The 13,935-nt window shown below is 47.2% G+C and overlaps 1 protein-coding gene across 1 annotated transcript in view; it reads left to right on the top strand.

Moving 5' to 3' along the window:
• The first annotated feature begins 8,085 nt into the window (after positions 1-8,085).
• TMEM185A (transmembrane protein 185A) overlaps positions 8,086-13,935 on the top strand; it is a 40,616-nt gene continuing 34,766 nt past the window's right edge. The window contains exon 1 of the mRNA XM_079765994.1: positions 8,086-8,158. Coding sequence (XP_079622120.1) covers positions 8,121-8,158 — 38 coding nt within the window. The 5' untranslated portion in view covers positions 8,086-8,120. The remainder of the gene's footprint in view (positions 8,159-13,935) is intronic.

Here is a 13,935-nt window from a genome sequence, read left to right on the forward strand (position 1 = left end):
ACAGGGAAGCTACTGCTGCTACAAAACATCAGTAGGATACCAACTTCCAGGCGAACAGCCTCACTAGAGAGCCCTGAGTTCTGGAGCCAATGAAATTGGGTGTCTCTCCTGTCACTGCTGCTTCTCAGCTTTATGACTTGGCAAGTGACCTACTGCTTGTAAGCTCAGGAAGCCCTGCAACAGCATTGTTGAAGGAACAGAGCCCACGCATTTGCTGTACCCAGTAGTCAATGCAGGAGAGAGAGAGCAACATAAGCAGACACCTGGAGAGGAGCCATCATGGGGAGACAAAGAAACAGCCCATATATGAAAGAAAAGGAGGCATCAACAGAAAAGGAAGTAAACAAAATGGAGGCAAGCAATATGTCAGAGAAAGGATTCAGGCAAATGGTCATAAGGTCACTGAAAAGGTTGGAAGACAAATTTAACAATATGTGTAAGAACCAAGAGGAAATGAAGAAGAACCAAGAAGAAATGAAAAATTATATCACTGCAATAAAGAACTCAATAGAAAGCATCAACAGTAGACTGGAAGAAGTGGAGGACCACATCAGTGAGTTAGAAGACAAGGTAGGAAAAAATACACAAGCAGAGCAGCATCTAGAAAAAAAGAACTTTAAAAACAGGAGGAGAGCCTAAAGGAACTTTGGGACAACATGAAACGAAACAACATCCACATAATAGGGGCACCAGAAGGAGAGGAAACTGAGCAAGGAATAGAAAACCTGTTTGAAGAAATAATGACAGAAAACTTCCCTGATATAGGGAAGAAAAAACTCATACAAGTCTAAGAAGCTCACAGAGTCCCAAACAAAATGAACCCCCAAAGACTGACACCAAGGCACATTATAATTAAATTGGCAAACACCAACGACAAAGTAAGAATCTTGCCCTGACCGGTTTGGCTCAGTGGAAAGAGCATCGGCCTGCAGACTCAAGGGTACCAGGTTCGATTCCAGTCAAGGGCATGTACCTTGGTTGCGAGCACATCCCCAGTAGGGGGGTGTGCAAGAGGCAGCTGATCAATGTTTCTCTCTCATCGATGTTTCTAACTCTCTATCCCTCTCCCTTCTTCTCTGTAAAAAATCAATAAAATATATATTTTAAAAAAGAATCTTAAAAGCGGCTAGAGAGAGACAGAAAGTTACCTACAAAGGATCCCACCTCAGACTAGTGACTGATTTCTCAACAGAAACACATCAGGCCAGAAGGGAACAAACTCTCCAAAAATTCATCTGGAATTTTAAAAGACCCCGAATAGCCACAGCTATCCTGAGAAAGAAGAACAAAGTTGGAGGGATCACAATACCAGATATCAAGCTATATTACCAAGCCATGGTCCTCAAAACTGTCTGGTACTGGCACAAGAGCAGACTTATAGACCAATGGAAAAGAATAAAGAACCCAGAAATTGACCCAAGCCATTATACTCAATTAATATTTGACAAAGTAGGCAAGAGCATACAATGGAGTCAAACAGTCTCTTTAATAAATGGTGCTGGGAAATTTGGTCAGATACATGCAAAAAAATTAAACTAGATCACCAATTTACATCATACACAAAAACAAACTTAAAATGATTAAAGGACTTGTATGTAAGATGGGAAACCATAAAAGTCCTACAAGACTCCGTAGGCAGCAAAATTGCAGACATATGTTGTAACAATATCTTTACAGACACAGATCCTAGGGCAAGAGAGACTAAGGAGAAAATAAACAAATGGGACTACATCAAAATAAAAAGCTTCTGCACAGCAAAAGAAACCATAAACAAAACAACAAGAAAGCCCACTGCATGGGAGAACATATTTGCCAATGTTATCTCTGATAAGAGTTTAATCTCCTACATTTATAGGGAACTCATACAACTTAACAAAAGGAAGATAAACAATACAATCAAAAAATGGGCAAAGGACCTAAATAGACACTTTTTGAAAGAGGACATTCAGAAAGCCAAGAGACATATGAAAACATGCTCAAAGTCACTAATCACCAGAGAGATGCAAATCAAAACAACAATGAGGTACCACATCTGTCCAAATGGCTATCATCAACAAATCAAAAAATGACGAGTGCTAGCAAGGATGCGGAGAAAAAAGGAACTCTTTTGCACTGCTGGTAGGAATGCAGACTGATACAGCCATTGGGGAAAACAGTATGGCATTTCCTCAAAAATTTAAAAATGGAACTGCCATTTGATCCAGTAATACCACTTCTAGGAATATATCCCAAGAATTCAGAAACACCAATCAGAAAGGATATATGCACCCTTATGTTCATAGCAGCACAATTTACAATAGCTAAAGTTTGGAAACAGCCTAAATGCCCATCAGCTGATGAGTGGATTAGAAAACTATGGTACATCTACACAATGGAATACTATGCTGCTATAAAAAAGAAGGAATCCTTACCATTTGCAGCAGCATGGATGGAACTGGAGAGCATTATGCTAAGTGAAATAAGCCAGTCAGTGAAAGAAAATACCACATGATCTCACTCATTTATGGGTAATAAAGAACATTATAACCTGATGAACAAAAAGATAGATACAGAGGCAGAGAAGCATCAACAGACTGTCAAATTGCAGCAGGAAGGCTGGGGAAGGTTGAGGAGGAGAGGTAAGAGATCAACCAAAGGACTTGTATGCATGCATATAAGCATAACCAATGGACTCAAGATCTGGGGGGGGGGGTGGTGAGGGCATGTGCCAGGGGTTAGGGGAGGCCGGGGGAAGGTCAATGGGGAAAAAGGGGGGACATGTGTACTACTATTTGTAATACTTTAAACAATAAAATTAAAACAAAAAAAATATTTTACCCTTTGTTCTCCCTGCGTGATCTACAATAATAATCTGCTTCATATTGATTTACTGCTGTGTTGCTGACAGTTACCTGAAAGAGAAGTTGGGATGCTTCACTGGGCTGGGAAAAGTTTAGCTAAAACAGAAAGCAGGTCTAATTAAGCAAACTTATAAATAAATATATATACATGCTCTTGATGGGGCCAATTGCACACGTGTGTTTCCATCTGTCATTGTCGATTGAAGTTGATTGACACTTCTATTATAGAGAAAGGGTGAGTAGTGATATTAAAATATTTCTTCTAATTAATTTCCTTTCAGTGTGCACAAATTCATGTACTGGGCCACTAGTTTTCAAATAATTCCCTTTGTTATGCTCAAATGCTTGATTAAACTGATGGTCTTGTTCAGGTGATTATTAGGGGTTGGTGTCGGAGGATGAGCTTGAGGCAGAGAGGGTGGCAGGGGTGCCTTGTCAGTCACCCACAAAACCAACTTGGACCTTGTGTTCCAAACAGGCAATTTGAGCAGAGGAAGGGCTGTAGCAGATGGCAGGCATGGTCGTCAGGACGCCCCCTCCCAGGCCACAGATACCTGAGAGCCAAGTGAGGATTTGGAAAGGACCTGGGCAGAGGAGGGCTTTAGGGTCCAGGGATGAAGGCTTGGAAGAGGCTCAGCAATCCCAGGAGAATTGGAAAGAGGAGCACCCGCCAGATTCCATCTGAGCTTCCCTGGGCTGGCCTGTGCAAGAACTCAGGGAAGATGCAGCAGGAGGTGAGCTGGAACCCTCAGGATATCATGAAATGAGTGCCCTTGGGACAAGTGCCAGGAGCAGAACCCTGTGGGGCACTGCAGGATGAAAGTAGGAACACCAAATGCCCATTCCTGGAGGAAACTGATTGGTGTGAGTTAGTGCTCACACAAGGAGGCTATGGACCACAGGGCAGGAACAGCTTGGACATCCTGAGCATTTCCTAGGTCCTTCAGGGAGGCCTTTTTAGGGTACAGTAAACTATAATGTAACCTCTGCAAATGCACACCACCCAGTTGTCTGGCCAGTCCTGATGAAGGTGGGGCAGAGCACACAGGAACTCAACTGCCTATTAGCAGGAATGTTCTGACATTTTTTAGATGCCCTGAGTCTGCCCCATGAGTGGCTGGTGTGATGGGTCTCAGCCATGGTCCTGCTCCCATGAGAAATCACCATTCCCCTGCCAGGACTATGGCCTGCTCTGAACTCCAGCCTCCTGGGCAAGGCGCTGACCTCCTGCCTGGCTCTTATCTAACCTCCTCTACGGGAACTATGTGTGGCAGCTGTCCTGGGAGAGTAACTGGCCCCAGGTCTTAGCCTGCCTTTGGTCCCTTAGCTGGGATTTGGCATAAGGATAGGGGTGGGCTCGTGGCAAGGTGGCAGGATGTAGTGTGTGACACAGTGGGTATCCACAAGGCAAATCAGAGGCAAAGCCATGTTTGCCCAGCATCCAGAGGACCTATCCAAAAGGGCCCCATAGACCCATAGACACCCCCATGTGGATGCAAGAGAGTACAGTCCCTGTGGGTACTGTGCAGGAGACTGCTGACCTGCCATGTGCCTGACCTCCAGCCTGCCCAGGGGCGTGAGCCACAGGACAACTTTGCTTTCCATGAAATCACAGCTAATTTGAAGCAGTGGGGTACAAATACTTCTGGAAAATTGGGTATGTGAGGCCTTGGTTAAGTCCTATTATTGTCATACTAGGGGCCCGGTGCATGAAATTCATGCACTGGGCGGGGGGGGGGGGGTCCTTCAGCCCAGCCTGTCCCCTATCACAGACTGGGAGCCCTCAGGGGATGTCCTACTGACAACTTAGGCCCACTCCCATGGGGAGCGGGCCTAAGCCACAGTCTGGCCTCCCTCTGTGGGAGGCGACAGGGCTGATCAGGGGAAGGCACCAGCCCATCACCCCGCTGCTGCAGCCACTGCCAGTCACCACAGCCGCCAAAGTGTTTTCATCAACACGGACTCCAGTCCCTTCATCATGAAAAAATGACAACTTTCTTTAGGCATTTTCAAGATGTGTCTTTCATAGGATATGACCTTTCTTTCTTTCTTTCTTTCTTTCTTTCTTTCTTTCTTTCTTTCTTTCTTTCTTTCTTTCTTTCTTTCTTTTTTATCCTCACCTGAGGATATGTTTCCATTGATTTTTAGAGAATGTGGAAGAGAAAGGGAAAGACAGAGAGAAATATCCGTGTGAGAGGGACACTTTGATTGGTTGCCTCCTGCATGAGCCCTGACCTGGGCCCCAGCCAGGTAGGAGCCTGTAACCTAGATACATGCCCTTGATCAGAATCAAACACGGACCCTGCGGTCAGCAGGCCAAGGCTCTATCCACTGAACCTAACTGGCTAGGGCAGGATATGACATTTCTTAGCTCCTCCAGCAGTGGACCTTCGTTTTTTTCTCCAGGAGTGTGGTGGAAAAACCCTAGATCACCTTCTTGGATTCTTATTACCCAAGTTACCAAGAATACTGCAAGTGGTGGCATACAGGGAGCTTAGCCAATGAGCGGTCAGAAACGTTGTTTACGCTCAAACTGGTTTGGCTCAGTGGATAGAGCATCGGCCTGCAGACTGAAGGGTCCCTGGTTTGATTCCTGTTAAGGGCATGTACCTTGGTTGGGGGCACATGCCCAGTGGGGAGTGTGCAGGAGGCAGCTGATGGATGTTTCTCATCGATGTTTCTGACAGTCTATCCCTCTCCCTTCTTCTCTGTAAAAAATCAATAAAATATACTTTTTTAAAAAAAGTAAAGGTGTTTCCTCTGCAACCCATACACAGAGGATCCCCTGAGTTGTGTCCACTGGGCTAGCGGCATGTCCCTGGCCACTGGGGGCATGCCCCCAAGCCCGGCAGCCGCATGTTCACTGTGTCCGCCAGGCTGGGGGGCGTGGACCTGGGCTGCTTGGTGCAGGTGCATGTGCAAGTGGCCGCGGGGTGGAATTTCTCGCCTTGCCCTGCGGCCACTTGCGCTTGGTGTCCCTGGCCGCTTGTACCGGGACCCGGGCCACTTGGCGCCAGCACCCATAGGCCACTCCTGGCCAGGGGCGTTCTAGGACCCCGGCCTCTCAGGGCCTACATGCGGGCCTACAGGCTCAGAGAGGTCTGGGTCCCGAGGATGTTCCCCGGACCCAGACCGCTTGGCGCCTGCGTATGCAAATTAACCCACCATCTTTGTTGGGTTAATTTGCATACTCACTCCTGATTGGCTGGTGGGTGTCACAGAGGTATGATCAACTTGCATCTTTCTCTTTTATTAGTGTAGATATCCTCATGGACAGGGCTCTTCTTGGCAATTTTGTTTGTCAGAGCAAAAGAATACATGGGCAATTTGTTGTGTATTTGTGTCCTATTCCTTAGGCTAAATAGTACCCCCCAACCTGGTCATATCTGGGACCACTGTGGTCCTGCAGAGCAGTGGGTTCAGCTGTGAGACTCCCTGTGACCTCACCAAAGTAGTACCTGCCATCAAGGCTCTGGGGACACTGACAGCTTGCCTGGTCTCTGTGAAACTCTTGAAAGGGCAAAAATGCCTGTTATTCAAGTGTCTTAACAATTTTACTCCTTAATGCCTTTTGGGGGTGATTCTGATGGTAATTAAGATGGTGCTGGCCACTGTCAAGTACCTCTTTCTAGCAGATTGTGGGTTGCAAGTTCAGCCAGACCCCCAGTTGCATCTTTACTCCTACATCCTTACTAGCTGGGTGGCTCAGGGCACATTCTACAAGCTTTTCTGTGCCTCAGCATTCTCTCCTGTATTTAAATGTTCATTGGGAACCTCCTCAGGGTTGGTTGACTCTGCCTGAAGGATAGGCAGGGGAGGCGGACCAAAAACTCTGGTGCTTCAGCAGCTGACAAACTTGATTCAGATTACTCATCCTTAAAACAAGCTCATATAATAATACCCATTTCCCAGTGGGTTTGGGAAGCCAAATTACTACTTGTGAAATGTTTTCAAGTTCTCAGAAGAAAGGTTATACATCACAGCAGAGTATGACTATCATAATTGTGATCTTCTGAAGCTGCCCCAGGGCTAACCTGTATAAAATTGCCATTCATGAAACTGTGGTATTGTAAAAATGACTATTATCCATAATACCAGAGTAATGTCTAAAGTATTGCTATGCTTATGGAAAACTCTTAAATCACCCAGAAGGAAATGAAGAAGGTAGGCTAAGTGACCTGCTATGAGTTTGTCCTGATCTCCAATTTCAAAAGTAAATAGACTCCTTGAGGAGGTAGACAACTGTAAGAGCACCGACAACAATAGCATTCTTAGGGCACCTAGTGTGTATCACACAGTGAGTGTGTCATGCAAGTTGTCATGGAATGTTCCCAACAAGTTTAGAAAGTAGGTTTTATTATCTCTGCAGAGGAGAAAAATTGAGGCTCAAAGATGTTGACTTGTCCAATGAAGATAAACCTGGGAGCTTAAATAGATGGTCTGCAGTGGTGAAAGAGGCCAGATGTAAGGTGACCAAAAAGTCTAGGCAGGAGCCAAGGAGTCTCTGAATTAGGTTAGCAAAGCAAGGATGATTCCCAGATTTCCAGTTTGGGCATCCCCCACCCCCACCCGTGAATATCTGTTGCTAAAGGAGAGGCAACCTAGTAGGGGAAGGCCTTAGAGAGGGAAGATAAGTTTGGTGCAGGGTAACCTGAGTTTGGGTAGGCCAGCATATCCCTTTGAGCTGGTCTGCACCTTGGGAGGGAAGTTGAGAAGCAGACTTTGGAGTCACTGACAAATCTGAGTAGTGAAGCCTGGGATAAGATCGCCAACATGCAACTTCTCACCTTTGGCCACTTCTTCCCTTCCCCCAGGAGGCTTAGTACTCACTAGAGCAAATGTCCAGAAGGCAGCATGGGTCAAGGCAGGTGTCCTGGAAGACCTCACTGTAGGCCTCCTAAGCGGCCGCTCCCTCCCCGCAAGTCTGCACCTAGTCAGCGTCCTCCTTGGGCTCTCCGCCCTTCCCTAGGACCCCGGTCTCGACCAGCCTCTAGACCCCACAGTCTCCTCAGCCCGCCAGGAAGGGAAAGGGTCAGGGACTGGCATAGCTCAAGACCCAGGCTCTTCACAGGGTCGACGGGCGGGGCCTAGAACGCATGCGCGACTGCTGTACGGCAGCCCGGAAGGAGGGGCAGGAGGCGGTGGCTCTGGTTTCTCTGGGTGGCGGCGGCAGCAGCGGGGACGCGGCTGGCGCGGGCACCATGAACCCGTTGTAAAGCGCAGGCTGCGAGGGAGGGGGGGCGGGGGGAGGAGGAGGCCTCCGCGGTGAAGTTCTCCGCCATGAACCTGAGGGGCCTCTTCCAGGACTTCAACCCGAGGTGAGGCGCTGCGGGCTCGGCTCTAGGGAGGCACAGCAGCGCTAAGCTGCAGCGAGAGGCAGGGCACCTGCAGCCCCGGGCGCCTGCCTGAGCTTCCCTGCGGGTGCCAGAGACTCTCTGGGAAAACAGTTTGTCTCCGCTCTGGCCCGCTTCCTCCTCCCGCGCCCCGTACCTTCAGTCCTCTGGCCTGCGGCACAGTCCAGACTCTCCCGGCCAGGGCCCCCGCCTGGCCCTGAGGGAACCCCGCTCTTCTTGGCCTGCCCTCTCTTATTGCTGTCCCAACTTCCCTCTCTCAGTTCCAGCTTTTCGCACTGCTCTGCCTCCCCCCTATTCTCCTCACAAGGGCCATTTCACTTGCCCGCACACCCCTATCCCACATGTCTTCTCAGCCTTTGAGGTTTCCTTGGAGGTAAGCCCATTTCTCCCTTGTTTGCTTCTTTGTGGGGCCGATATCTGATATCTGAAACGTTGAATCCTTGGAGTCGGTGCCAGGGTATGGCAATACCTTACATAATGCCTTTGGGGGTGAACCTGACAGTTTTCCATACGGGTTTTCTCATATGTTCACTATAAGTTTATTTGCAGGAAGTAGATATTGCTGTTCTATTTCCCAGTGGGGGAATAACAGTGGACAATATGGAGAGAACACTGGCTAAATAATCAAGCATCTGTCCCTCCACTTGCCCAAATGTTCTGTAACTGTTCCCTCCCCCAGGCTATGAGCTCCCTAAAGCAGCGACCATCTCCTGATCATCTCACTATCCCAGCACCTCCCATCATGTCTGACAAATAGTACCCACTTATGAAATATTAGGGAACTAAACCGGACCATCAGACCTGGATTGGAGACAAGGCCATATGTAACTAGGTGATTCTCTGCTCATCTGAAAAATAAGGGGTTAGCCTAATTGATCTCTAAAGTCCACTACTCTATGAAGGGTGTACTTATTTCCCTTATTTGCTGGTGGGAAGCCATGCACTCAATAAACCTTTTGTATGCTCGGTCTTATGCCAGGTGCTTAAGATGCTGGGAGGTTCCAGTTTGGGGGTGGAGAAGGGCATGTAAATACTAGTAGACAGTTTACAGCACTGTTCAGTATTGTACTGTGGGAGCCCAGTGGAGCCCACTATCTGGGCTCCTTGTGGGGGATGAAAGAAAGTCCGAGGTGGGAGGAAGAAAGACATAGAGTGTGTTGGGAGTGCAGTCTTCTTAGGGACGGGAAACATTTTAAGCTACGAGCCATTGTGACTTCCTAGGTGCTTTTGTTCCTCTTTGAGCACTGCTGAGTTCATATTTGGGTCTGTAGTGACAAAGTCCCAGTCACTGTAGTCATGATCTTTTTGGCTTGAAGGCACTCTACATAGAGGGTCTTGTTGAGAGCAGGTTACTGAAAACAAACTGCAGTGTCTTCCTCTGCTGCTTATAGGAGTTAGGGCTGGGTTTCAGGATTGGTGCTGGAGTTGGACAGGCCTTGTGTGTTTGCATTGTTTGGTGAGGGTGATAAGTTATGTCAAACCTGAATTGTTTTGCATCCTTGGACCACTCATTTATCTGTCCATTTTTATCTGTATAATGAGTATAATCTCTCAGCAGGATAGGGAGGCCAAATTAATGATTGAGTACAAAGTGCTTTACAAATAGAAAGATTCAGGACTATTTTATAAGCTGATAGATAATTCAGAAGCCACAAAGAACTTTGAGGAGTAATCTAACTGGCTTTCAGAGTTGCCAAAGCAAAATAGTGCTGCACAGATACCATCTTTAACTATTTTTCCCTCTAGCATCTTCCCCCCTCAAAAAAAAATTGGTATATGAAAATTACAATGAAAGATTAGGTATCTAAACAGTTTTGTAGTAATCATCAGCATATTTATCAACACTTTAATTCTACTTGAAAAGTTTAAAAATCTTTTATAGGGTGCCATTTTCCTGAATCAGTGGGAGTGAATGGTGTTACCCCACAGTAGTGACTGCTAAGACAGTGGCCAGGGAATATCAGCAAGTCTGATATATATATTTTTAGCTGGTGGTGTGTCATGTCTTGTGGGCACATCTAGTTTTTGACATTGTTCTTTAGTCTTGTTCCATGAGGAGGAGGGCCCTCCAGACAGCTAGAAAGCAAACTGAGGTGTTTAGACAAGAGATACCTTGTGCTAGGATCTCAAACCTTATCATTGCTGCCTTGCTCCCTGCCTCTAATTCAGAACCAGTTCAACAACTTACCCCAGGATTTTGGCACATACTGTACTCTTTGCTGGAGATGTTTCCCTCTCCTCTCTTCTCCTATCCTCCTGACCCAGTTAATTCCTATTTATCTTTGAGATCTCGGCTCACTTAGAAGCTCTTCTGACTTCCCCGACCAGGTCCATTGATTCCTCTTGGTACTATCTGTGTAGCATGCTGTATTCCTCCATCATAGTACTTATTTGTACCCTTATATTTGTGTGTTTATTTGATTAATGCCTGTCTCCCCTACTAAATTATCCCCTACTATAGTTCTCTCCTATAAGCTCCATGGGGCCAGGCCAGGACTCCATTCATTATGGTACCATGCATACCTGGAATAGTACTCGTATCTGGCTCAATAAATATTTGTGGAATGAACAAATTAATTACTTTCCAGAGCCTATGAGAGAAGTCTAGAACTGCTTCTTTCAGTCACTGCTTTCCTGATGGTCTGTGGCCTGGTTCTCTTTCCTCTCATCCTCTTCCCTCCTTTAGAAAGCAGCCATTCCACTGCAGAGACAGGAAAGGTGATGACACTAAGGAAGAATGTGACTGCCTTTTCTTCTTGGATTATGTGTGTCACAGAAATAGTCACTGTCATGGTTTGGTGATCCCAATTCATGGGCCATGGCTCCAGATCTCCTTTCCAACCTTTTGATCTTGGTCAGTCTGAACTCGCTGCTGTATTGCCAACACTCTGAAAAACTACAGTGATAGAGAATGATTCACAAGTGTCAACACTCAGTTGCATAAGACTGCTGACCCTCTGCCTGTTTCCATCTGGCATAGAACTGGTTGGTCATGAACTACTTCTTAGGTACACAGGTTAGGACTTGCTGAAACAGATTCACTGGACCCACCAAGTCCTTCCTTGCATGCCTGAGGCTTCCTAATGCCTAGGGAGCCTATTCATTGAATTAGCAAACTATTAGAAGTATACAGGTTTGGCAAACTCTGACTCCAAGGTGTTCCTGAGAGGTAGAGATCTGGAAGTAGGTGGCATTAAGTTGGAACACTGCCCTTCCCATGAAGCACTGGGATTTTCTGCTGTCTTGGTGGAATTGCTGGCTCAGAGAAGGACCTTCAGCCCTGGTAGCCAGGCAGTGCTTGAAGGCTGTGAGGACTCTGCTAGGCATTCTGAGTCGTCTGCAGTGAGCTCCTGACAGAGAGTGGTGCATCCTACAGGTGTGCTGGATTGAGAAAAAAGCGGAGGAACCTTGCTCTAGGGATTCCTTCCAGTGGGTGTGGAGTACTGAGGAGGTCAGTAGTGTTTAAAAACTTCCATGTGCTTCAACTTATAAAGTTATTCTGGAGTCTAAGTTACCTTGTCTCTTATTTGAAGTCAGGAAAAAATGAAATGCGATTGCTGGTAATTGTTAACAAAAGGCAGCTACTTGGCCTTTAACAGTCTGTTTGTAAAGGATTCATATTTAAAGCATTCATTACTCAAATATCTCCCGAGTTCCTGCTGTGTGCCAAGACATGTGCTATGTGCTCTAAGTACAAGAAGAAATGGGACATAGTCCCTCTCCATGCTCAAGCCCAGAAGAAGCAGAAATGGAGAGAGAAATTAAAGTTCAACACAGGATGAGGCATTCCAGAGACAGGAACCAAATGCTGTGGAAGCACAAGGGGCAGAGCCACTAATTCTGTCTAGAGCATGCTGGGAAGGTTCCACAGCTCAATCTTGAAGGGTATAATTATAGGGTTTTGTCAGCCCAGAGGGCAGGAAAGGTACAAAGTATGCAAAGGCACGGGTTCATGGGAGGGCATGGTATGTTCAGACAGTGGTGAAATGTCAGTGTACTGGGAACACTGCTAGTTACACGTGTCATTAAAAATACTGTACACAGTGTTAACAATTACTTAAAATATTATTCACATATTATTTTTTAAAAACACAGCACTGAGTGTATGTCAGTACTGTGAATGAGCTACTCACTACCCAAATGTCTGTTTACCTGTCATTCTGTCATCTCAAAGCACCTGTAGTAAGAAAAGTCTCTTGATTATACTGAGGTTATTATTAGTAACTAGAGGTCCAGTGCACGAATTCGTGCATGGTGGGGGTCCGGCTGGTCCCACCCCTGATCGGGGTGGGGAGGGCCGATCGGGGCCAGGGCCAGCCAGGGGGAGGGGCTGCGGGAGGTTGGCCGGCCGGCCCTGCCCCCCGCAGTGCACATCATAGCTACCCGTCATTCCGGTCACTTAGGGTTTTATATATATAGATAGTTGTGACTTATGGGCACCTACCATATGCCAGACACAGTGTCAGTATTTTGTATCTATTATCTTGAATCTTTACAACAACCTTGCTAGTTAGGTATCAGCCTTATTTTACAGAGTCTTAGATAGCTTGTGACTTCCCTAAAGTCACACAGTCAATAAGGGGCCAAGTCAGGATTCTAACACAAATAGATCTCTTTCTGAAGGTTGTGTTCATTCCTGCATGCCATGCTAATCTCTAATTTAGTGACAGTCTCCCCACCCCATGACATAGTATGTCCAATATACTAAGGAGCCTTCTGTTTATGAGTTGTAACTGATTAAATAAAGGGAACCTTATTCAGAGTTTACACATTCAAATGTGTATCATCCTTCAAAGAAGCTACTTAGGGAAAAGAGAAATATATACAGAGTGGGGCAAAAGTAAGTTTACAGTTCATATGGGAAATAATACAATAATCTATATTAATAAAAGGGTAATATGCTAATTAGATTGGGAGACCTTCTGGGAGACCTTCCTGACAAAGCCATGGTGGCAGGGCCGAGGTAGAGGTGGTTAGGGGCGATCAGGACAGGAGGGGGGGCAGTTGGGGGAGAGCAGGCCAGCTGGGGGGCATTTGGGGGCAAGCAGGCTGGTGGGGGGGTAGTTGGGGCAATCAGGCTGGTAGGGGGGCAGTTGGGGGCAAGGAGGCTTTTGAGGGGGCAGTTAGGGGCAATCAGGCCCTCAGGGGGGCAGTTAGGGGTGATCAGACCAGAAGGGGGGCAGTTGGGGGTGATCAGGCCAGCAGGCAGAGTGGTTAGGGGCGATCTGGCAGGAAGGCAGGTGAGCAGTTAGGAGCCAGCAGTTCCAGATTGCGAGAAGGATGTCCAACTGCTGGCTTAGGCCCAATCCCCCAGATTGGAGAAGATGCAGGTTGGGCTGAGAGACACCCCCGCCTCCGGTGCATGAATTTCATGCACCGGGCCACTAGTCCTATATAATAAAAGGCTAATATGCAAATCAACCAAACAGTGGAACGACCAGTCGCTATGATGCACACTGACCACCAGGGGGCAGATGCTGAACGCAGGAGCTGTCCCCTGGTGGTCAGTGTGCTCCCACAGGGGGAGCGCCGCTCTAGTGAGTGCAGCACCCTTAGTGGGAGCCTCTCCAGCCTCCGCTACAGGTGGGCTGTAAGGAGCGAGGGGTCCCGGACTGCGAGAGCCCAGATGCAAGAGGGATGTCTGACTGCTGGGAGCGGGCCTAAGCCATCGGTCGGACATCCCAAGGGCTCCCAGACTGCAAGAGGGCGCAGGCTGGGCTGAGGGACCCCCCTGCCACCCC

This window comes from Cnephaeus nilssonii (genome assembly GCF_951640355.1).
Source record: "Cnephaeus nilssonii genome assembly, chromosome: X".
Classification (NCBI taxonomy): Eukaryota; Metazoa; Chordata; class Mammalia; order Chiroptera; family Vespertilionidae; genus Cnephaeus; species Cnephaeus nilssonii.